The sequence below is a fragment of the Buteo buteo genome, chromosome 19 (genome assembly GCF_964188355.1).
Source record: "Buteo buteo chromosome 19, bButBut1.hap1.1, whole genome shotgun sequence".
Taxonomy (NCBI): Eukaryota; Metazoa; Chordata; class Aves; order Accipitriformes; family Accipitridae; genus Buteo; species Buteo buteo.
Window position 1 is genome coordinate 2,990,684 of NC_134189.1, and position 24,200 is coordinate 3,014,883.

Sequence of the window (24,200 nt, forward strand, 5' to 3'; positions counted from 1 at the left end):
GTTCCTAGGTTTGAGTGTTCATTTTCATCAGATAGTTGCAACCTCTTTCAGTTACCTGTAGCTTTCGTATTCATTAATATTTGCCCATTTAACAGATTTCTGTGATCCTCAAAGATTGCTGCCAGGAAAAGTAATCATCTGACTTCAGGTTTTTGAAAAGCTGAATAGCCTGCATTTTTGATACATCTTTTTCCTTGCCAGTGATGGATTCATCATCAGTTACAGGCTTCCCAAGTGTTGTCTTGCCTTCAGAAGGTTTCTTGATTTGGTGGTCATCCTGACTATTATCCATCTTCACACTGGATTTTAGGCTGTGGAAGCAATAGTCACCAACCTGGCAAAGGAAAACTGGCTCAGTGCTGTCAGGGTTTAAGACCACCAAGTTACCCTCTGACAAAGGCTGCTTTCTAGGAAGATCGTTTCCCTTTTGTAAGACAGGCAAAGAAATTTTTGTGGGTTCTGAATGTCCATGGAGACCTAAAGGGACAGCAAGATAGTCTCCAAATGTATCCAGGTGCAATTCAGGAGAAGAGGCCGGTGCTTGACCTGAAACTGGGACCATGACACCAGTTTTCCCAGGAGAAAACTCATGGCAAGAGTGGTCACTGGGGGGCTGGGGCTCCTGTGAGTCACAAGGTAACCCCCCAGCAGTGACAAGTGGTGGACGGTTGGAGTCACCGGCTGATGGCAGTAACAGGCTCTCTGTGGTGATGTACTCCAAGGGGCACTGCTGAGGAGCCGTGATACTGCTAAGAGCCTTTGGAGATTTCTGCTCTTCTGTTCTCACATTCGTGCCTTTCCCACTGGCTGGTGGGGCCGGTGAGACTTCTTCCTCATCGTCAAGGAGCTGCATCATTTCCTTCTGACCTGGGAGCAGGAAGGGCTGTGCAGGACCTGCTCCTGGCTGTTCTTGCCTTTGTGGAGCCTGGGGACAGTCTTCCTTTGGGAGGGCCACATACTGAAGGGAAACTGATTTCTCCCGGACTCCCACTGGGTCCACTCCCAGGGTCAGACACATATCAGGCTGGGAGGATGCCACTGGGCTATACAAGTATGGACCATTGAAAGCAAAGCAAGGGATTGCTCTCTGGGAAGCAACACTTGCATCAGCACTGTTTCTCCTCAAAACAGGAAAGGAATGACCAGCAATCTGACGTGAGCAGGCAACTGGGGCGTGCTCCGGCTCATTTAAAGCATGGTAGGAGTTCTGTAGGTCCAGTGCAACAGGGGAAACATCTGTCGTCTTAGCCTGCCCTTCAGGGGACTCTGCCAAAGTCTTCGTCTGCCTGAATGGGGGAAAGTTAAAAGTTGCTCCTGAGAGATATTATTGTGGTAAACGTTCACTATAAAACAAGCTTAGTTGAAAACACACATAGCTACACACAGGGTTAGAAAAAATCTTTGCTGGAGAAGCAGGCTAACCCAGATATCCCTTCCTCAAAAGCAACTTGTATATGCTTTTTCGTGACGGAACATTTGATTATATCCTGCCGTGACTTAGGGAGCTCTTTGAGAGACTAGCATCCACAGTGTCACCGTAACGTGCTGTTCACTCACCTGTCCACAACTTGAAGGAAGCTAGCCTGCTCCATCTTCTCAGAAAGGTTGTATTTGTTGAAGTCCAGCTGGCTGCTTGTTGGCCGGTTTCCTAAGGGTACTTTCTGAAAAAGGAAAAAGCAGATGTGACAAAAGAGCAGTGTCTCACTGGCAGTAGAATCGAGAACCACACTTTTCTCATGGACAAAGACAACCAGCAGGAGAGCCTACAGCATCTGGCAATAGGGGTACAACTTCACTAATATGACTAGAAGATGTGTCCTGTTCTCCAGAAGATGGCTACTTCAAACCCATATTGCCTACCACTGACCTAACAACAAGTACTCAGTGAGCCAACTAGGAAAGAGGCCCTTCTAGACTTGTTATTTACAAATAGGGAAGGACTCGTGGGAGATGTGATGGTAGTGGCTGTCTTGGCCAGTGATCACAAAATGACTGAGTTTAAAACAAAGCTAAGGACACTAGATTATTTCAGTCAGTTAAAATTTTAAAGTACTGAAAATTTTCTAGCTTGATTTTGAATCACAGTGATGCTGACAAGATCAACACAAAGAAGTCTACTGGGATAAATGTAAGAACACAGTTATCCTGAATGTGACCAGAACTTCTCCTAAAAATAAGCCATAGACTAATGAAGCCATCTGTTCATTGGGGACTAGGAGACAAGAAGAGCTCTTAAGATTACTGGAAGTCCTGAAACAGAGAGAGAAATAATGAACCCTTCAAGGTACAGTTCCCTCTTACCCCCAGGTAGCTCTGGATCAGGAGACTCTTGCCAGGGTTCGGAATCTTTGCCTCCCACGTTTTCTTCTTCCTGCAACAACAACACAGAGTTTGCAAGATTTGGTTCTCAACGTGGCTGCAACCGGAAAAGACTGCGCCCCGTGCACCGTGCTGCTCTGCACAGCGAGGCACCACCGAGGCCCTGGCACGCCACCACCCAACTCCCACCCTTGCACAGACATGCACAAGGCTGCCCATCGCACACCAAGGCTCATCTCCACATAGACGTCTCTCTCGTGGCGCACAAGAATTGCCTCAGCCTTTATGCCACCCACATGGCCAACACGCTGCTATATCTCCTCGTCACAATGCAAGCCTACCTGAGGAAATACTTATAGCTGCAATAAGCAACTATTAGCAAAGTGATGATGAGAACTGGGAGCATCACTGGGAGAACCACTGGTGGCAGAACTGAAACAGAGAAGAAAGAAATAGGTATCCACCTGCAATATGGCTGCTTCCCATAACAGGTTTTTCACTCTTCATGCAAGCAGATCAGGCAAACGTAGGTGGCGTGTCAAGGGATACGATCCTGAGGCCTTCAAATTGTTGGGATACCCTCCAAAGTGGGACAGACCAAATGTGGCCTGAGCAGCTTACTGACCAAAGGAGCTCAGCGTTTCCTTTCCTGATTCTTTTCCAATTTTTACTGACATCAAACAATTTAGGCTAATAAAAAGATGGTTGGGTACCTTACTCCACCATCAACAATAGGCAAGTCTTCAGTCGTCTTAGGTCTGCCTTACTCTGTACAGTCCTGAAGAGATGGGCTCTCAGAGACTTCCTACGGAAGAGCTTCCTCTCCTAATGGCCATAACTGATCATCAACAACATACCAATTTCTTCCCGAGTACACTCACCAGAATTTGCCTACTGTCTTACCGCTACAAGCTTTCTCAGCATAAATCACGTAAGATCAGTACTTTGGGCACAAGACCGCATGATAGCGGATATTCTGCCTCTAAGTCCAGAAAGAGCAAGAACATGTAAACATTTTATCTCCAGTAGAATCTACTCTGTGTTTTATGCAACCCTGTAGTCACTCTGCAAATACAAAAGACTGATGGCTTATATTCTGCCTTCTTGCAGTCTCGGGCTCTTCAGTCACTGACAGCAGAATGGACTGCTGGAATCAGGAAACAAGGATGATCTTTTGGGCAGGATCTTTGCTTGATTCCCCATGTGCAAAACTTTACGGTTGGTTGTACTCGCCTTGTGAGGGGCAGTAGGAAAGAAGCTTAAAAGGTCATTCCTGCTCACCTCCTTCATCAGCATTGCTGCTGTACTTGCAAGGATGCAGACAGGACAGCTACCTTGTTAAGTGACCCAGGCTAGCTCGTGGCTGGACCTAACTTCAACCCCAGCTGAGAGAATGTATTTTTCTATAGAGGCATTTCAGCCACTAACAGTCCACCAAACCTTACAGAAGTAGCCTGCATGAAAGTACCATTCTCAGTTTTCCAGGTGAACTCCTCACTCCATTCACTCCAAGGCCCATCATAATGAGGCATGTTCACCCTTGCACGCATTTTCCCCCTATATTCTGTAGATGGTGCCAGCATCTGCAGCGTGAAGATGAAGGGAGGTTCATCATTGTTGATATTTAACTTCTGGAGATTCTGGGGAGAAGAAAGAAGCACAGATAATGGAGGTGAGAGGAACTGCCTTTCCCATTTGCCCAGCAAAGAGAAATCCAGGAGTCCTGCACTTCCTAAGACCTACCTTTTTATATTGGTGGGTTTTCCAGTACTCGACTTCGTATCTCTGTTTTATGAAGCCATATACGAAAGTGTGTTTTATCCACCTCAGTTCATACTCTTGGTTCCCTGTCACCGTTACTGACACATTTGCAGGCGGCAGCACCTTAACTGGAACACACAGAATGTCTCACAGTCCTTATTAACATACTGGTCCAGCACTCCCTTATGTGGCAGCAGCTCAAAACACCTGGCATTTGTTTTCAAGAACAACCATTAGAATTTGTTGTGCTGCATGTTTGCCAAGCCTTTGAAGAACTAGTTTTACAAGGTCAGGTTGGAGGATGGCCTTGTGTAGGCCTGTGAAGATGTGGCTGAAGACAGTCACAAGTATGTGTATGGAATGTTTTTATCTTTAACTGTTCTGAGGACTGGCAAACATCCCAGCTGAGCCAGATATGCCCTCCTGTGTTAGTCGAATCGGCTGTATGCCGTTAATTCTTTCTAGATCTTTTATTGAAACATATATAAGTTTGATTCTTTTGTGAAATAAAGGGAATCTTGTACAAAAGCTTGAGCACTTAATTCTGTTGCCGCACCTTTCACCACTGTGAATAGTTTCCAGAGACTGAAAACAATGTTGTTTTATGCAATGTAAGAAGTCTCAGCTTTTTAACACTTCTTAATTCTCTACATCTTCATTTTCTAGTCAAATACAATAACCAGTAGTTATTAAAACACCAGTAGACCATTAAAGAACAGAAAATCCACGTCCATTAATGTTGACAGCACTCCCTGTGTACAGAAAAGCAGTAAAGCAACGTTTGAAACATCTGTACTGGTCCACCACACTTGCAGAGATTTTCAGCTCTCTTGGAGCTACTGCCTGATATTTTCAGCCACTGCAGGAGCTCTCCCAGCTTTAGTCTGCGAAAAGTAGCACCAGTACCTCCAGATACATGCAGGCAGAGACGATCCAGCTGGCACCCCTTACTCAGCAGAGGAGTCCCACCTCAGCCAGTGCTCCAGGGGCCACTGCCCAGGAGCTCTGCTGTTTCTACACAGCAGCTTCCACCCCCGCCACTTCCCTCAGAGCAACAAGTGCCGCTGAGGAACTCCACACCTACAAGCCACCTCTCCCAGACCTCTGACCTGACACAGTGTCCAGTTCCTTTTGGCATCAGTCCCACTCTCTTCCTCTTCCTCCCCGCTTTTCCTCATCACCACTGCCCTCAGCCCCTCTTACACAGCCAGGCATCTGTCCAAGAAAAAAACAGAAGAAGCAAGAAACAACACAGCAACTCACTGTTCTTGTACGCTTCAATCAGCTTCTCCTCTGTCTTGGCCCGGACAGACACATGGTACTGGCTCTGACTGCTGGAGTTGCTGACCGGGATCTCACAGCTCTGGACTACATACAGGACATGGGGCAAAGCCTTCTCGAGCACAGGAGAGCACTCCTCTTCTCTGAGGGGAAAAAAAGAGCTTGAGCTGACATCAGGGGGGGAATGGGACAGAGCAGAAACTCCATGGGAGAGGCACAGGGGTGCTGCCATGGGCAGAGCACGTACGCCGATGATGGAGTGGCCCTGAAGAACAAGCCAAAGAGGACAGAGGTGGTAATTGCTTTCTTCACTTCCCAGCTGCACGTCAAACGGTCTGCACCATTGAAGAGGCAGCGAAGGTTCCTGGGCTGAAGGCCACCTTCAGAGAAGATGAGAGCACACTAAGTGACAGGAAAGGTCTTGCTTCTCAGCCAGCGTTTCCACCCCTGCACAGCCTCGCTCCATCCCACACTACCTTCAGGGGTCTCCCACGATGCCTCCGTGCTCCACTCGCTGTACTGTCCAGAGAAGCCACTGGCCTGCCCCGGTCTGGCTCGCACACGGGCAACATAGCTGCTCCCTGGGACAAGGTCCTCGCGGCTGAGATGGCAATGTGTGGTGTTGGAGAGCAAGAGCGAGGCAGCTTTCTGGTGTTTGGAAAAAGGAGGGAGAGCAGGGAGGGAGGAAATTGGGGAGTTGGGGATATGTATGCTTAAAAATAAAAAAAAAAAAAAAAAAAAAAAAAGGTGTATCCTCCTGGAAAGGGAAGCAACTTCAAATGAATATCGCCAGCTTCCCACATGAACCCACAGGCTCCTGTTGGAACAGGATTTCATTCCATTTGGGAGAGATTCAGGGGGAAAATCAAATCCAACTCAAAACCCAAGTGCGGTGGCATTTTTTTCAGTGAAGAATAGATTTTTGCATTCAGTTCAGGACAAACGGTATTTGACTGGGCAAGTCACTTGCAGACAGAAAGAGAGCCCCTTCCGCCTGACCTCAAACAACATTTGCTGTACCTCCTCAGAGTGCCTGAGAAAGGAAAGGCCATTCATTTGCACAACTTTTACCACAGGCTCTCAACCTCCCAAAAGGGTGCAGCCCAAACCAGGAGAGCCCGGCTCCTCTGCTCTTACCTCCCAGGACTCCCATTCCCGCTTGTAAGTGACTTCATACTCCAGGGCATTGCCCAGCCTTTGGCTTCCATCAGCTGCTTCCCAGGTCAGTAAGAAGTCTCCTGATCCCATCAAGCCGACTGAGAGGTTTTGAGGTGGGAGGGTCTGAACTGGAAGGTGAAGGTGCAACCCATGAGATGAGATAGTGAGGACAGGGACATGAAGAAGGGAAGAAAATGCCTAGGTAAGCTTCCCTATTTCCAGAGTATCTTATCCCTGCCACAGCAAGTAGCTCCTGCTTGAGTCCCCCCCTTCCAGCTCCAGCTGCTCCCAGAAACTTGCCCTCTCCCCTCCCTGCCCCATCCTCTCAATGTGGAACTCTTTGGCAGTTTTCACAATTGAAGTGGAATCCACTTCCTGACTGAACGGCAAATACATTCTCAAAGATCCCTAATATGAATTGGAAAATGATAATTTGGTGTTTAATCCTTACCATTTTGGAAAAGATCAACACTTAGTTCTGCTTGAAGCGTCATGTTAGGTTTGAAGCTGTAAACATCATCTACCCCTATTCCAAAACTGTCTGTGGTGGTGTGACAAACCCAGCGCACATAGGAGTCTGGAGCCTCATGTAAGTCATATTCTGTCTGGTGTTTGCAAAGCATCTTCTTGTTCTTCCTGTGTATAGAGAAAGTGATCTATAAAGATCTGATTTGGAGACCTATAGTTAATGCAAAATTAAATGCCTGAAACCAATTCCATCCCATTCTGTTGTTATAATTTACTTGGGCACTTACATCCTCTTCTCACTGTACCTATTAGTCCTGTTTTGCATCGGTTAATATGACAAACATTTTTAACACCAGGATTTTTTCCAAATGCCTTCCCATTTCAAAGTTGTGCAGCGGAATGTTGTATTTCAGTACCAGTCTATTTTTGTCATGGAAATGCACCTTTTACTCAGAGTGAAAGGCAGTAAAGCATCTGATGATCCTTATCTTCTTGAAGACATTCATTTTGCAGTTCCAGAAATACACTTAATAAAAAATTCTTCAACCAAAATGTACTTCTGTATCCTTAGTAGTTCTGTTCTGCCAAGGGACCTTAGGTATACATTAAAGATTTCATCCAGAATGTTAATCATCCTTTTAGATAGCCTTCCTCCAGGCCAAGGAGCATCATGAAAATTAGAAACAGTATTTTACACTAGACAGGAGAGGATAAGCTTTGTGTGCTTGCAGTAGCCTGAGCTGCTGAAGAGATGTGTGCTTCTTTCTGTACCCTCTGGAATTTTGTTTGTGCTTATGGCTTCATGCCCAGTATATTATATTGTTCCAGTTCAGATGAGAAATATTAAGTTGTGAATATCTAAGGCCAAATACTGTCTTCCAGGACAAGATGGATTCTCCTAGCCAACTATATGTCAGCAAGCATTATTCAGCACTATTGCTATTTTTAAAAGTTTGGTATTAGCAAGGAAACCAGGGATATTCCTGAAGTATGGGTGGGACTGACCATATATGTGCGTACCCTTAAACAAAAGAGTCAGCCCAAGTGTTGTGAAGTCCTGAAGATATTTCTAGCTACTCATCAGCATCACCTTACAGTTTGGGATTTAGTCAACTATTCTTCATGTATGAGGTGACCTTGTTTAATCATTGGCCATTTTGCTTTCGGCTGTGTGACTGTCTACCCTTAATACCTGCTTGTCTGATTAGTTCACTTCAGTCATGTTTCCTGTGTGATCCACACACTCCATCATGTAACAATGTTCCAGAGAATCCTCCAAAGGTCCAAGTAACCATCATTATTATTTATATCATCTTTTCCCAGAAGTATTAGCTTCAAGGTCCTGTTCCAAAGACCTTCCACTGATTTCAGCTCCTTTTAGGTCTATTAATTCTCTCTTCTTCACAATAAAATCAAGAGTTCTTTCTCTTTCCTTTCCTTCCTGTACCCCCAGACTCTAATTCATTTTCTTCTCTGCTTTCCATCTTTGTCTTCCTCTCTCCCTTGACTACTCCTCCCTCTCTGTCCTTTCTTATCCCCACAATTGATCAAGTCCAGTGATTCAGTTCCCTTTTCAGAAGGAAACAGATGTAACAGAGAGATACTGTCATAAAGAGACCAGTATCTCTGGGAGGAAAAGTGATAGCACAGATGAACTTACCAGTCTTCTCTATCTCACGAACACACAGTCTATACATGTTTCTCAGAACTGATAAAAGCATACCCTATGTGATGCTCCTAAATGGGTAAAATAACAGGGGGAATGTCTTCTCCCTTTTTGGGCTTATAAACAACACTCAGGCTCACACTTGTTCTGATACCATCTTCTCCACCCCATTAATAGCCATCTATATGCCCCATCTTATTTCATTATTTATGATCCCACAACAAAATTACGGGAAAATAATTGTAAAGGTGATAAAAATAACTCCACTAGCACACCCTATTAATTCCTCCCTTCCTAGAAGAGGCCTCAGAAGCAGGCACAACTTTTACTTTAACCCAATGTCAGAAAGAGGTGGCCATGTTTTCTGAAAACCTGACTGCTGGTCCCTGGGATTCCCAAGTTGTAGCCAATTTCCCTTTGGACTTTTATCCGGCACAACACATTTCAGGTACTTACATTGTAATATTATCCCTCTGGTAAAGAATCATACCAATGAGGGCATGAGCCTCTGAACGCTCCCTCCATGTACAGATCACTTGTGAGTTGTAGTCATTGTAGCAGGTCAAGCTCTTCATAGGGATACTCTCTGAGAAAGGAATTCAGGCAAAAAAGATGCAGTGATTACAAATGTAAATACTGAGAGATATCAGGAGATACAGTGATCCTGCCAGCAGAATGGGGAAGGCACTGATAACAGTACCCTACTCAAGACACCAGAAAATGAGTCTTCATGAAAATATGTACAGAGTTGTGGCCATTCTGCACATCTCCACAATATGCAAGTGTCCAAACCAAGGTACAAGTAACAACAATGAAGTGACACCTTTGTACCTGCAAGGCATATAATTCTAGCCAAGGTATCACTTTTCAAAACGCTGATTGTTTCTACAGTTTAGTAGATACCATGGTCAGCAGGCATATGGTGATCTTTTCATCTTTGTGTGTTCCTGTATGAGACTTCTTTGCCACTAACCTCCTAGTAAAGGTTATGACACTAGAAAGGTATATTTAAAAGTGAGAGGCTCTGGGAAGAATCTTGTTATGACTCAGAAGAACACCCAAACGAAGTTGTTGGAACTAGATTTATGACCCACAAATGGCCAGATCTCTCATCAGGGATAACTCGTTCATCTCATCTGTTTGTCCAGTATTTCACCTGTCCATACCACCAACATACAACTGATTTGTTTGCACATGCCTCTGCTACACACTGGTTTTGATCAAGATGTCTGCTCTCCTACAGCATAAACGATGATGGCAGAAGGAAGCAGAAAAGCAAGCAGAAAATGAGGAAGAGTATTAGCTGAAAGAAGGAGATAGAAAAAGAAAGGCAATAATGGAAGGATAAAAGAAAATATAAATTTAAAACTGACCTGGAATGGCTTGGACACTGAAGACCAAATACAGATTCAGCAGAAGGATGAAAATCTTTTTCATCTTCATACTGTCCTTTGCGCACAAGCTTGATCCTAATTCAGAAGATAATTTTTTTCATTGCCCACTGGCTACTCTCTTGCTCTGCGTATTGTGGAGCTTCTCGTTTTCATTTCACATAAAGAGAAGTAAAACTGAATTAGGGAACTTCTTTAGGCTTCATGTTGGAGTGACATTCAGAAAGAACTTCTACCAAGTATTTATTGTAGGACAAAATCCTACAATGTCTTCTTATTGTGTGAGCTTGCAATATGAGCAAAGCATGAAGAAGTAAATGCACATTTCCAAGGAATTGCAGGGATTCTTTCAGCTGAGTAGCAACAAGAAACAATCCTAACTTGTGAAGAGAACTCAACCTTCAAATTCATTCATCCTTCTGCTCTTCATGCTCAAAGCCTTCCTAATGAACCGCAGTGGTGTTCTGTTTTTTACTTTTCCTTAAAAATATGATCCCCAACCACACAGCTCCTGGGAGCTATAGGGTTTGAATTCCCATATTCATTCACTTTCAGATTTCTCTTCAACATGCTACTTTTCCAGCTGCTCCCCAAAGAAGTTGTAAATTGTATAAATAATACCAAAGAAACTAACTTTTTTTTTTTTTGTAATTGTTGAGATTGAGAGTAGATTGAGTGGTTCAAAGACCACGGACAACATTGCTCAATACTGGAATTCAAGTCCTTTTGGCCATCTCTCATTGCTCTCTCAAAAGTATATTAAACTCACCTACTCAACTATGTTACAGAGCTAAGACTCTTTTCTGCTTTAGGGGAGCACAGAAAAAACTCCTTTTAAATTCCTATTGACTTTCAGATTCCTGAATGCCACTTCCTTACACCACAAACAGCTGGCTGAGCCCTTGAATAATCATTACAGCTAAGGAATCCCTTAATGACTCACAAGCCCTTGTATAAGAGCAGACTCTCTGCCATTCTGCTTTCCCCAGAGTGGAAGCAGTTCCCTTACCTGGATGCAGACCTGTCTGTGAGCAGATGATTCAACCTGATAGGTGACTCTGCCCAGCCTCCTGCCACAGCATCAGAATCCTCTGATGCAGAAACCAGCAAAACCACACTTCCCCAGAACTGGAGACAGAAGGTATAAACCGACCACAGGATTTTCTTGGCAAGCAAGTCTTCAAAATAACTGCTGTTATCTTCTATGTACCTCAAATGCCACTTTCAAAGAGGCAGACCACGCCTTTTCAAGGAAAGTCTGTGTAACTGCCTGTAAAATAGGAAGTCTGCACTTCCTATTTTAGCTCCCAAAGCTCTTACTTAGATGGAGCTGTTTAATTGGAAAGAAAGTTTGTCACTGCCAGTCTGCATGTTAACAATTACCAGGTCATGGGACTAATGTATCTTCAGGAAAAAAGAGGATTGACTGAAGCAGAAGTGAGAAAGATTAAGAAAGAATTCTCTGGTTTTTACTCCAGTGCTTGCTTTACTCTAGGCTAGACAATCTTTAAGGCAGGGATCATTCTGTACTTTGATGTTTATTTGTACATATATATTGGGGGGGAGACAGAACTACCTTTATCTCTGATTTGTGTAATTTAATTTGAGTAATATTTTTAAAAGTAAGTTTTACCAATGTCAACAATTAATAATAAATTATAAGTATTATAGTACATAGAGGAAACAAAAGAAAACTGGTGAGAAGAGTTGATCTGAAGTAATCCTACATCCAAGCCAGCCACACTGTTTTAAATCCAGCTTTAAAACTTAGGCCAGTGAACTTCAATAATAAGATCTATAGGAAAGTTAGGTAGCCACAAGGGAAAGACACACTCGGGTTTGTGCTCTCAGGGGTAAATTACAGGGGACTAAGATGAGTCCCCAGATACAGAATACAACTGCTAGAGTCTGTCTGTCCTGCACTGCTACTACACCTTCTCTAAATCCTTGTAGTACTGACCAAAACCATAGTTAGTACAGTTAGGCTCTCACAAGAACTACATCAATATACAAGGAAAAAAATGTATACTGTGAATAAAGGAAATGTGCAGAGCAAGAAGGAGAATATGAGAGTATCTGAGGAAACTGTGTCTCACTGGGACTATCAGGAGGTGGGCATATAAAACCTGCAGACAAGGAGGGGAATATGCAACTTTGCTGGACGGGCAGAATTTACATTGCATTACCATATAAAGGCAAAAAGGAATTCTGCTCTGATTTTCAAAGGCCAGTAAGTTTATGTATGTTCTTCCCCCACCCTTAGAAAAGAGGTTTCTTGTTCATCAGCAGACATTTTCCCTCCCATTCCTTCCTCATTCAAACAGCTGCTCCATCTTCAAACAGACTTGCTGAGTTGCTGGTTACATCACAGGATCTAGCAGTCAGTGAAAATCTTCAGATGTTATTTGCTCTGCTGAACTCCAGGAACAGGTAACAAATAATCCTGCGCACCCAAAGCTTTGCAGGCCATGCAAAACTTACTAATGCATTCTCTTAGGTATCACAAAGTGTAAGATTAGTAACATTATCATTGTATATTGCTTCATCTCCTTCCTAAACCGCATTGCTACAATGCCTTTGAAGTGGGAAGTTACATTTTGTAACATTCTGGTAAAACAATGTCAACTAAAACCTTCCATCATTGGAAAAAGGGAAGACGTAATCTGTGTCTCTTCTGAATAGATGTTATCTACCTCTGAAATTTAATATACATTGATTCTTCAGATGGAACCTTTGTACCTGGAAAGCAGATATGGACTGTAGCACATCTTACAACTCTCTGGAGAGTGCATTTTCTTATACAAGTCTGTACAGGATTGGTATACTGCTAGAACTATACACTTAATAAACTGTCAAGTAAGAAATTATTTATGGATCCCAATATAGCAAACAATGCGCTTATCTTTAAATATAAACTCTTTCCTTTATTTCCAATATGCTTATATGCATAAATGCAGGGCTACAGATAATAGCATATTAAAGCTTATGTACATAAGCTATATACATAAGTTTATATATATATATATCAGGAAGAAAAAAAAAAAAACCAAACCCACAAGTTTAAAGGATAAGTCACTTTTGTTACTGTTGGAGATCTTGTTACCTGATAGCATTACAGGTAACATCTAAGAAAAAGAGAAAACGTTATTTTGCCAGTTTGGGGAGAGGCATTGTCAATCTTCCCTGTTGTCTGTACAAATTTTAGCAGCAGGTCAAGGACAAAGATTTTTTAAAATGAGGAACTGTAGCTTAATGCCACAGAAACTAACAGTCGAATCCAAAGCATGGTGTTTGAAAACTCTTTTAACTTCATATTTTTTACTGATTATATTTATACTTGGTGGTATTTTTTTAACACCATGACTGCATGGTGTCTTTAGAATACAGCATTTTAGGTATCAAACAATTTATGTAAAACATACGTAACTTGTAAATCTTACAAGCAGCAGTAAATTTGTTCAAGAAGAATATATTTTAATTGCATGACCATTAAAGAAATTATTGCGAGATATATTTTTGTTCAACAATGAACTACTCCTTAAGGAAATCTGAATAGGTTACATTCAAACTCTTCGTCAAAATTATCTTTCAAGAAAAAAAAAAAAAGAAGCAGAATTATTTCATCCCCCCCCAAACCCCTTTTGAATAGAAACTGATAAAGCAAACTCATATGTAACTTTATTTGTTGAAGAATCTGATACAGTAATTTGTTAGTTCTACTTTGCAAGGAGGTGTCAGAAAGCAGAAGATAGACAGAGAAGGAATTCTGGTTTAATTGGCATCACAAAAATTTTCCCAGAATGTGGAAATAAGTAGTCTGTACAATTACAAAAAGGTCTATGAGGAACACCATAGGTGTACTAGGTTTGATTCACAGAATTCAAAATATTGGTCAGTGGAAAGAAGAAAGTAAAGGTGGGTTGCAATTTCTTCACTGAAATAAGAAAAAGTTTTCTTGATGCTTCCAGAACAAACTCTGAAAGCCCAGTCAGACTCCCACGTGACAGAAATAATTACACATTCATAAGCACTGGCACACAAACCTTCATATCAGCAAGTGAAGAGAAAATTATGGCAGTCTAGAAAAAAAGTTTATGAAGACATTCTGGACAAATAACTAGCTCTGGGAGCAAGAATAGAGATTAGAGCAGGTCTTGGGGCTCAGAACACTAAACCTCTACTGCAGGCTAACACTGACTGGCTTTGTGAATACGGACAGTGATTTTATTTCTCTATTCCTCACTTTCTCTGGTCCCTATGTAGATGTCTCTATTACAGAGGAGTACTACAAAGCTGAAGAAGCTAACCAAGTACAGATTTTACATTGAAAGCTCACTTCAAAGGCTTGTTAAAGGAAACTGTCTGCAGAGAGGGATTACAGAAGGACTGTATAGCTACCTACTGGAACATTTCCATATAGCATTTATGTTGTGCTCACTGTTTGAGTAGCACCTACTCCTGGACTAGTGTTGTAGACACCCAAGTCATCTTTGTGAGTGATGTGCAACTTCCAAGGGAAGAAATGCTTCTCAGAGGGCCTTCTCCTGCTCTGAGACACCATGAGTTCAACATCCTGATTGGAGAGCAACCGGATCAGGTCACCATCAAGGTCCCGGTAATTCAAAACAATGTCATCTTGGTCAAACTCTCGCCTGGTAGAAAAGAAATGGATTGATCCCCAGAAATCAAGGAATGCCTGGGAGGTGCTGCATGATGAACAATATACTGGTAATCTAATTCATTCTGCTAAAAGCCACACAAAGCCTTGGGTGTCTTGGCATTCTTGATACAGCTAGTACTAGAAATCATACAGCCACATTCATGCTGTGTTGTGTTTAAGCTAAGGAATCTGTCAGAATCAACAACCATTTCCAATACCACCACACGCATGGCACAATTAGCCTGTGAGTTTGATAAAATTCCCATACATAAGAGTTGACTGTAGTAACTACCCACTTTTGCCTACTTATGGTTGCTTTTTTTTGAGGGGAGGGCAGGTTAAGGAATGGAAGAATATTAGCACAGGTGCTCTATTACTAGTATCTGATGTTCTGATGTTTTGATGTTCAACACTAGATTAACCTCATTTAACAGGTGTTAGACGGCAGTGTCCTGCATCCTGAAGAAGTATATTAGGCAAAAGATCCTTGCATGGGGGTATGGCTCTGATCTTAGGACAAGAAATGGAAACTTCTACCCAGTGTAACTGAGTTAGAAGTGTGTGGCATTCCATACTTACTGACAATCCCAAGGCAGACTAGTGTCTGTACATATGGCCCTGGGCCAAGTCAAAGTACAACTTCTTCAGGACACTTGAAAAGTATTTCACACCCAAGACATGGTGATGACCAAGTAGAATGTGGAAAATCTAGGACTGTAAAGAACTTGACAAATGTTTAAATGATATTAAACATACAACTAACTGCTTGCATTGTACCTTATCAATTCCATGAGATCTTTGAATGATGGAATGCTGCTCAGATCCTCTTCCACTGAGATATCCCTGTAACAAGAACAAATCTAATCATTACATATCATGAAAAGAGAATTGTCGGCATTTCTTCAGCAGTGAACTGGAAGACTACTTTCTTATTACCTGATAGTGCTCACAGTCTCATCATAGTAATAACAGCGAACTTTATTAACTGTGTCTTCCTGCTGTGGTAAATCTTTTATGATCTTCACAAAAGCACATGGGAAAATCCCAGTGGCATCATCAGCTGTTCCCTGGAATGATAGGAAGTCTTAGAATGAAGAAAACCATGCCATTCTGGCCACACACAGTAAGTTCTGGAAGTCAATTAATTTCCATGGAAACAACAGTAAGAATTTTTCTACTATAATCAAGAAAAGAAAGGCTATGGAAGGGACCTGATGGCATCCCTACAAAAAGATTATACAATTGTGTAGTCAAATACAAGGCAGGGGAGTGAAACAGTGTGTAAAAAAGGAAAGTCAGATGGTTATCAAAGAAGGCTGTGGTGTTTGAGCAAGCAGAGATATCATATCAGCAAACACACAGTATGTTCTCCTCATCCTTTTTCAGAACCCTGCTGCATTGCCCAAGTTCTCTCTAATCAGGCTGACGTGTGTTGTGGTATGAAGCATGAAGTATATAGCAACTCACCCCGAGGCAAAAAACCAATTAATCACTGGAATGGAGTTTCCATCTCCTTTCTGTGGCCTTTTTGTGTTCTAATCACTTCCAAAGAATTTAAAAACATTCCAGCAGCAGCAAATGCAAACTAAAACTGAAGTCTAGAGGGCAGAAAATTTGTAAGCTAAAAACCATCAAGGAAGGAAACAATTTCAAATTTGGAGTCAAGGATTTATTCTTGACGGTAAGACCTTATTATGATAGTTTCTCCTTGAAAGGAGGAGACAGTTCCCAAGGACTAGGAGAGCCCTTTCTACTCATATATTTCGCATGCTAAGAATTCAGTACCACTATTGCAGTCTTACCTCCAACCAGTCTTTGTTTACTCTGCTGAGTAGATAGATCAAGTCTCCCTTCTTGAAGCTGAGTTCCAGTTTATTGGTTCCAGAAAAATCAAACAATGCCTATGGAAAGTAACAACACTGACATTATTAACTCACAGAATTACAAAAGTGAATCTTTCTTTCTGTTCTGTTCTTGGGGTGAAAGCATAAAGCAGCACGATGGTATGGACTTTGTCATCACAAATGTATTTCTGGGGTAAGGTCATATATATGACCATAGTCCACAGCTCTCACAATTTCTTCTCCTACTCAGCACACACAAAAAAGCTTTGAAGAAGTAGTGAAAGCACTAGGTTAAACACAGCTCAGAGAGCTACATGCTAGGATTCTTAAAGTGGCAGGACACTGTGCACCAGAAAAATAAATATAAAGAAGTTGAAAACACTGAAGAGCAAGTAAGCCAACAGATCTGAAGACAACTGACAACTTGAAAACCTGAGAATTGAAAAAATATATATTATTTCTGGTTGCAGTTTTACAGCTTTCAGATTTTCTGCAAAATATCACAGAGAGCCTTAAAAAATTGCAAAAGTGTTGTGACCTAATTTAAGGATAACTAACTGCTATTGAAACCTCTAGCTTTCAGGCCTGTATGCTGAACTGAGAGATTTGGGGAAGTCTGGGAAATTGACGTGTAGTTAAAATGGAACTTAGATGCCCCCTTTGGGGGGGGGGGGGAAAGGAGGTAATCACATGCTACCACCCTAACAAGCTGTTCTTGAATAATTAAAGTGAACATATTATTAAAAATGCACATCTCCTCCATTTTCCTTAGAGAACATGATAGCCATTTAAATGCTCTTAGAGGAGCTAAAATGAAAAGGTGTTCCTTATTCTATGTTGAGATGGTTCTTGTGGTCTTGTTAATGCCAGGAGTTCTCCTAATTAAAAAAGACAACGGCTACTGTTGTGCTAGCAGTTCATATGTCTACTTAATAGCTCTTCCAGAAGCCTTTTTTCATCTATTTTGGTAGGTATATTCAGATAAAACCCAAGAGATATGACTGATCCAAGACCTGCCATACTCAGTGTAAAAAACGAAAACAACAAACCTCAAAGTACTTGTGTGGGGTTTTTTCAATCTTACATGGCTAAGTCTCATGTTCCAGAAAGCAAGACCATGTTCAAACAAATACTGGTTACAAAGCAGTTCCATGTGCTTAATACCAAGACAATATACAGCAAAAGACAAGGGTATAGGCACTTTTCAGTAGAACACTTACGTTACAGAAAATACTAAGACACCTCACCTGCAAAGCTTTTAAACATATGCTGAAGTCAATGAGACTGAAGCTTGAGCTTTAAATTTAATTTATGGGTAACGCTATGTAAATGTGGACCATTTGGTGGTAAGCTGTACATGTCTCTCAATTTGAATCTCCTGTCATTCTGACTTCACAACGGACCTTCTTATTATTCAGTAGGGAGGAAAAGAACACTTCTTTCCATCCTTTGTTTCATTTCCTGTTGTTAAAATCAATTGCTTTCCTGTGTCGATTTTACTTTCCCTTCTTTCCCCAAGCTCTAATTGGAAAAGGCAATTTGATCGATGAGATACCAAAGTAAAACAGAGTTTAATCTCTTATCCTATGACAGATTGTGCAGAGTACTCACCTCAGCCCGCGGAGCTGCCAGGCGGTCAAAAATAGGCACTTGAGGTGAAATGCTTTTACTGTGAAGAAAGGAGATAACAGGAAGGTAAATATGTCTTTCTAGTCATCAAAAATACTACACAATCAGTAGCACAGTGTCTGCATTTTCATTATTTAAGAGGCAAGGCAAGCCATAGATCACTGGAGAAGCTGCATGAGAATCTGTGTGGAGCACTGAAGTAAATAAATAGGGATGGAACAACAATGCCCTAGTTCTCTCAGTTGCAGTGCAGAGCAGCAGCAATCTGATGATGTCTGCTGCTGAGAACAGATGGAATTTTCAATACAGTCAGTATCCTGGACCTCTCCACAGCACTGCTCAGCCCCCCTACTCTGCCTTCTGGGCATCCCTGTTTCTAGCATTTATGGCATTCAGTTCAAACTCTGCCACCATACATACATCCAGGAATGCATACACATGCAGTTTTCACACTGTTTGAGGTACGTCAAAAGGAAGCAGGTCTATCTTTGCTATGTTGAAAGGAGAATTAATTTGTCTGAAGGGTAATGAAGTATGTCTACTTAGCAGTTCTCCAAAGGGGTGTCAATGCTGCTACGTAGGACAGGCCCCTGTTTAGACAAATGACAGGAACAAATTAAGTATTCAGCTTCATTTAGTGACTGAACCAGATCTCACTGAATTCAGGGCCAAAACTCACATTCACTTCAGTGATGCAAGCCTATGTCCTTAAGCTTGGCCAGTATATTCTGTACATTATAATAGATATTACTATTAGAGAATTATCAACAGATAGAGCTGAGCAGCATTTTTTTAAAAGCAAGCTGTACTCTCATTTTGGAATTTTCCTTTAATACAAGTACCACATCCACTTAAAAAATTTGAGATTACTGAAAACAAGAAATACCCTGTGCTCACTCTACGACAAAGATCCTCATATGAGGACTTCATGGATTCACTTGGGAAACACAGTGGTGTTCCTCATCTCTCTCTCCCCCCAAAACTGGACAGCATCTCTTACATCAAGCTGAAAAAACATGTCAATCACTTACACTCGGCGCGTCCGTGGGCGAAGCCGTCTCAGTCTGTGAGGCACCTGTTCACTATCAAAGGTTGAATGGTAGAAGAACAGCCGTACCTCTTCATCCATCAACACCCAAACCGGTAGGCAGAGTAGGTTCTGTGCCAAGAGCAAGTAGGAAGCAGAGTATAACAGTGGGAGAGACCAATTCTCTATTTATTTACATGTAACAAATATGCCTCTCTGACCTAAAGGATCATGAAGGATATTCATTACTGCCAGAAATCTCCCTCCTCTCCCTTCTCACTCAGCAGGACACGGCTGAACAGCTGACAGTTTCTCCTGTTTACTCCTGCAGTTGGCCTGTATTGGTTCACTCTTTTTGTGCCTGATTTACTGCAGAAGGAGTAAATTGCTCTTTATGTTTCCCTTCAGAATGTGAATGACTGTGGAAAGAAGGCAATCTTAAGTACTGGAAGTCTTGGCCAGTGCTTCAGACTTTTACTGATTTAAAGTCAGGTCTTCAGTTAACCTGCACACAAAGAATTTTTCTCCTTGATGTTACTGCTGTGCCTTCACTGTAGGGCAGGTACACCCAGAAGCCCATTGCACTCTCCTAGTCCCTTAGGTGCACATACCAACTCCATAGTCACCAACACCTGGAGATTCACCATTTCCTCATACATCTTGGGGTGGGGGGGGGGGGGGTGTAAGAATATTTATCTATATGTGAAGGCAGGGAGTGAGCCCTTGTGAACTGCATACTCTGGCAGATCCTGTAGTCCAAACAATCTGGGGAATAGGACTGCAGGTTGTCCCACAGTGTGGACACTGTGTCTTCAGGAAAAACAATACAGAGAGAAGCAGATACCTAGGACTACAACAGTACTGTCTCTCTTAGCTGATTTCAAGGGGTAAGTATCTGCAGTGCTCAGTGCAATCTCTACCTTAAAATTAAGTTTTACCTTCATGTAGACATTCAGGATAGGAATTCTGTTCTCAGCAATTTCCTTCTTGGCCCCAACATAAACTTTCCCTGGAAAACATAAAACCTGTGACAGTTATTGAGGAAAAAAAATTGAGGCTGTCAGAGAAATGAAGCAATCAGGAGAAAGTAGGATCTCCAGGAAAATACATATTTTCTAAAGGATTTTAGGTTTCTAAATGAACTTCACCACAAGTGGAAGGACTGCCAATGGAACTTGACTTCTCCAGCATCCACAGCTGGGAACTCATTCCTTGTCACAACTACTTCCCTACAATACATTCCTCTTTAGGACAGCCTGTGGCTGAGAAAGCTGCTAATCACGCACAGATTTGGTACTGACAGCTTACCTGGCAATACAGGGAGTGTGCAGGTAAAAGGGCTGTCTTTGCTCTCTGCCCCATATCTCTCCTCTAGTTTGGCGTGCAGGGCATAGAACTGACGATAGCGTCGGAAAATTAAGTATCTGCCACCACCCTTAAGCTTTACTTCAATGACAAACATCTGAAACAAAGAAGGGGGATTCAGGCTGATGTTCATACTTATTAATACTTACCAAATGAAAGTAAGGCATACAATAGGAACGTAAGATCAGTGCTCCAGTAGTGGGAATATTTTCTTAGGGGCAGAGTGGAAAGCGAGCCTTCAGTTAAGCATCTGCAGACTCAAGTACTAGAAAATAACAAGTTAGCACCAGCCAGTGTGGTATATGTGTGGGTCCAGCTTTCCCACGGATCATGTCCCTGTGGCTGCTTTCTATTAGATAATCTTCAAAGGAAACCTGAAATGATTAGATGCTACTTTGTGCTTACACACCTTCCCTCAGTGACTAACAAAACATATTAGGGAGATAAATACAAATATTTTACAGTAGAATGCTTTGGACATCTAAATCTATAGACAGACATCTAAATGAATTGATTTTCAGAGTTGAAGGCATTCATACTGCTTTTTGACTTTAAAGTACACAATTTCAGAAATTATGGTCTGACCTTCTCCAACCACTATCTTATTTCTTATCTCTTGCCAAAATTGCTTTCTCTAAAGGAGCCCATGATTTCCATGCACTGACCTCTGAGTCACATTGCAGCCAGATCCTTCAGAAAACATAAAGACAGAGCAACCAAACGTCACTATATTCCACAGCAAAACCTGCATACTGCAGTGGGAAAGTTTTATGAGCAATGTCTCCAGCAAAAGCAGCATAGCCTGCAGAAGTCAGACTGAGCTGGTCTTATCCAAAACCCTTCTCCAGAAAATCTCATAGTGCTTTTCCCTACTATTCCCTTCCTGTGTGCTCTTTCATGACTTATTAATATGCTACCTTCTGTGGAGATGGAAGCAATCCTAACTTGCCAGTACCACGGAATAATGAAGACAAGACCCTGCCCTTCTACCCTCTTTGAATTCCTTTCCTACTATCTTCACCAAAGGTACAGCATTTTAACAGGAAATAAATAAGAAATTAGGTAAGAATTTAGAAAACAAGCAATGTTAGAGGACACTTCTGTCACATTTCACCCAGACAATAAATATTTAGACTAAATCTGTGATAGACTAGCCTCCACTCCAGAAAAAAGAAGCACTGAGAAATTATCCGTATGGAACTATTCATGCCAAAAAGCAATTACACAAGATTAACTGCATTTTGCTTCCCACAACCAAACCAGTCACAGATGAGGGCATATAGAGACAGGATAAATCTCCCTTCTTACATAATAATTAGTAAAGCCTTTCTTCTCTTCAATATCTGCAATGTTAGCTGAAACAGGTACATCATCTGGAAGCTGGTCAAAATCACTGTGAAGCGAGAACAAAAGATTTAGGTTACTCATACTGGCAATAGCCTTTGGAGGTCTCTATGCCATACAGAACAAAGATAGTTAGGCAAGATCACATTATCTAGTGTCAAAACCAAGACGTTAGAAACTCGTGGTGTCATCCTCTTCCTCTGGAGGTCTGATCTTGAGATGACATGTTTCTGTAAGTTCAGCACGAGTCAGTGGCCATTGTGAACATTCATCAAGCCTGAAAAACATCCTATCGTTCCTAGGATTGCTAGAGTAGCAGGTCTACAAAAGAAATGCTTGAGCTGGTAAGCTTTTGCTGAGAAATGTGATCAACTGTGGATGCATTCTTAATCCTTCCTACAGCATCTGGTAGATTTACAATAACAGCTCTGCAGCAGTATCTCTTATTCTGAGATCATTATATACCATGATTTATGCTGTTACTATTACTGCATTACTGTAGGGAATAGGGAACAGTTCTGAGAAAAGAGCTTGTTGTGCTAGGTGCTGTAGAAACTGACAGCACAAAGCTAATTCCTAAAAGCATTACACTCGATGTGTAAGATGCATACAATGTACCTTATACATATAAGAAACAATGGAAGGATAAGCACAAACAGGAAAAAAGCAAAGAAACAAAGACATAGTATTGTTCTATATCATAACTAGTGTCACCTGCACCAGCTGTCAAAATGTCAAGTTTTCTTGTAAACATCACAGTAAAGCAGACTCTTAAAGAGGCTTTGAAAAAAAAACTACAAGTAGCCTAGCAAATATTTACAGGGAGACCTCTCAGTCACAGCAGATAACCCGAAGCAAGCACAAAGATACTTGTTTGAAAATGTCACAAAAGCGTGAAGGAACACATCATAGTGGGCAAGGTTAGAATAAGCTTTGCAGATCCTAGACAGTATTGGATTTGAAGCAAGAGAGAAGGAAGGATCCCTGCAGGAACACCTAAAGAGCAGCCATATGACCACACTCTTGTGTTTTTTGTCTGTACTGTCCACACAAAAAACCAGCATGAATTGGCAGGTGCTTTTTCCTCTGGGACTTTCTCATTGGTACAACATCTTTGACAAACAGAAGATAAGTTCACCTTTGCTTCAATCTTACAACTCAATGTTGTTAGAGTGGTATTTATACTAACACTTCAGTAAAAAGGATCAAGAATGAGGAAAAAAGAGTAACAAATGAGGTAGAGAAAAAGAGAAACTTTAAAAAGGATCATCTAAGAAATGCCAAGCTGATGTAATGTTAAATATTCTGATAATACAAAAACCACGGCAGCTCGCTCACTTTATTCTGTTAGGAGAATACCCCAAGGAGGGGCTTCCACAATGCGTAGCCTATCTGGAAGGCTGAAGTAATGATGCAAAGTCTTGCAATAGCTTGCTGTACAAGGGGAATGATATGAATCAGCACCACCCACAACACCGTGAACACTACCACTTACTGTGAAGACGGATGTGGTTACAGAGATCAAGAAATATAACCAGTCATATCACAAACAGTCATATCACAAACCCCAGTAAAAGTGAAACTGTCTGCAGCTACAAAAAGGACAATGACCCACTACTTTCGTAGGTGGTGAATATTCCCCACGAAAAGAAGAAAGTCCACTCCAATTTAAGAAATGGTCTGCTCCATGCTGAGCAGCCTAATAGTTTGGAAGTTATGATAACAAGAAGCCTTTTAGAATCATAAGAGAAGCCTGCATCCGAATTAAATGAACAGATCGTAGCAGTTACATGGAGGCTTGTGGGGAGGCGGGAGGAGGGAGAGACACATTACCTCTTTTCTCGTAGCTGTCGGGGAAGAGACATGGTTTTCAGCTTCTTAAATCCAGATGGCTAAGCTCTATTCCTTCACTTCTTGGGCAGTTCCTGGTTCAATAGGATGAACACAGTCAAAGCAGTTCTCCCTGTGTGAATCAAGACTCCTTTGCAAGGCCTCAGAGATCTTTTTTTAATGTTTCAGTGTCAGACGATTTCTTCTGTACCTCCCCACCCCCATGAGATTGAGGAAGTACTAGAGAAAAAACAGTAATGAAGACTGTTTTGTGATGTCTGTCATGTATCGAAACTGCCACAGTTGAGAAACCAAAAGGCCAACAAAAAGCAGAAACTATGAGCCACATTTTCCATTGTCCACCTCTTCACCAAAACATCTGCCTCTGTGGAAAGCCAGTATGAGTGGGCTCAACAAATCCTGTGTTACCCCAGCTGAAATGTCCCCATATACATCT

General features: G+C 41.8%; 2 protein-coding genes across 3 annotated transcripts; both read right to left on the reverse strand.

Moving 5' to 3' along the window:
• Positions 1-88: 88 nt before the first annotated feature.
• LOC142041726 (cytokine receptor common subunit beta-like) lies at positions 89-11,293 on the reverse strand. The gene is made up of 14 exons (XM_075050809.1): positions 11,054-11,293; positions 10,027-10,186; positions 9,110-9,239; positions 6,971-7,155; positions 6,499-6,647; positions 5,838-6,009; positions 5,609-5,741; positions 5,344-5,504; positions 4,063-4,208; positions 3,788-3,959; positions 2,661-2,751; positions 2,302-2,371; positions 1,558-1,661; positions 89-1,286 (listed from the first exon to the last, which is right to left on the reverse strand). Exons 2-14 carry the CDS (start codon positions 10,094-10,096, stop codon positions 89-91), a joined length of 2,781 nt encoding a protein of 926 aa, XP_074906910.1. The 5' UTR covers positions 10,097-10,186; positions 11,054-11,293.
• Positions 11,294-12,633: 1,340 nt separating this feature from the next.
• Positions 12,634-23,973, reverse strand: NCF4 (neutrophil cytosolic factor 4). 2 transcript variants are annotated; one of them, XM_075051182.1, is made up of 10 exons: positions 23,747-23,973; positions 21,878-21,962; positions 20,513-20,666; positions 20,143-20,213; positions 19,209-19,336; positions 18,160-18,217; positions 16,507-16,605; positions 15,641-15,771; positions 15,482-15,547; positions 12,634-14,696 (listed from the first exon to the last, which is right to left on the reverse strand). In XM_075051182.1, exons 1-10 carry the CDS (start codon positions 23,776-23,778, stop codon positions 14,468-14,470), a joined length of 1,053 nt encoding a protein of 350 aa, XP_074907283.1. In that variant the 5' UTR covers positions 23,779-23,973; the 3' UTR covers positions 12,634-14,467. The 2 variants fall into 2 exon arrangements, with proteins under 2 accessions (XP_074907283.1, XP_074907284.1); XM_075051183.1 differs by lacking the exons at positions 21,878-21,962; positions 23,747-23,973 and adding an exon at positions 20,739-20,823.
• Between the last annotated feature and the right edge of the window lie 227 nt (positions 23,974-24,200).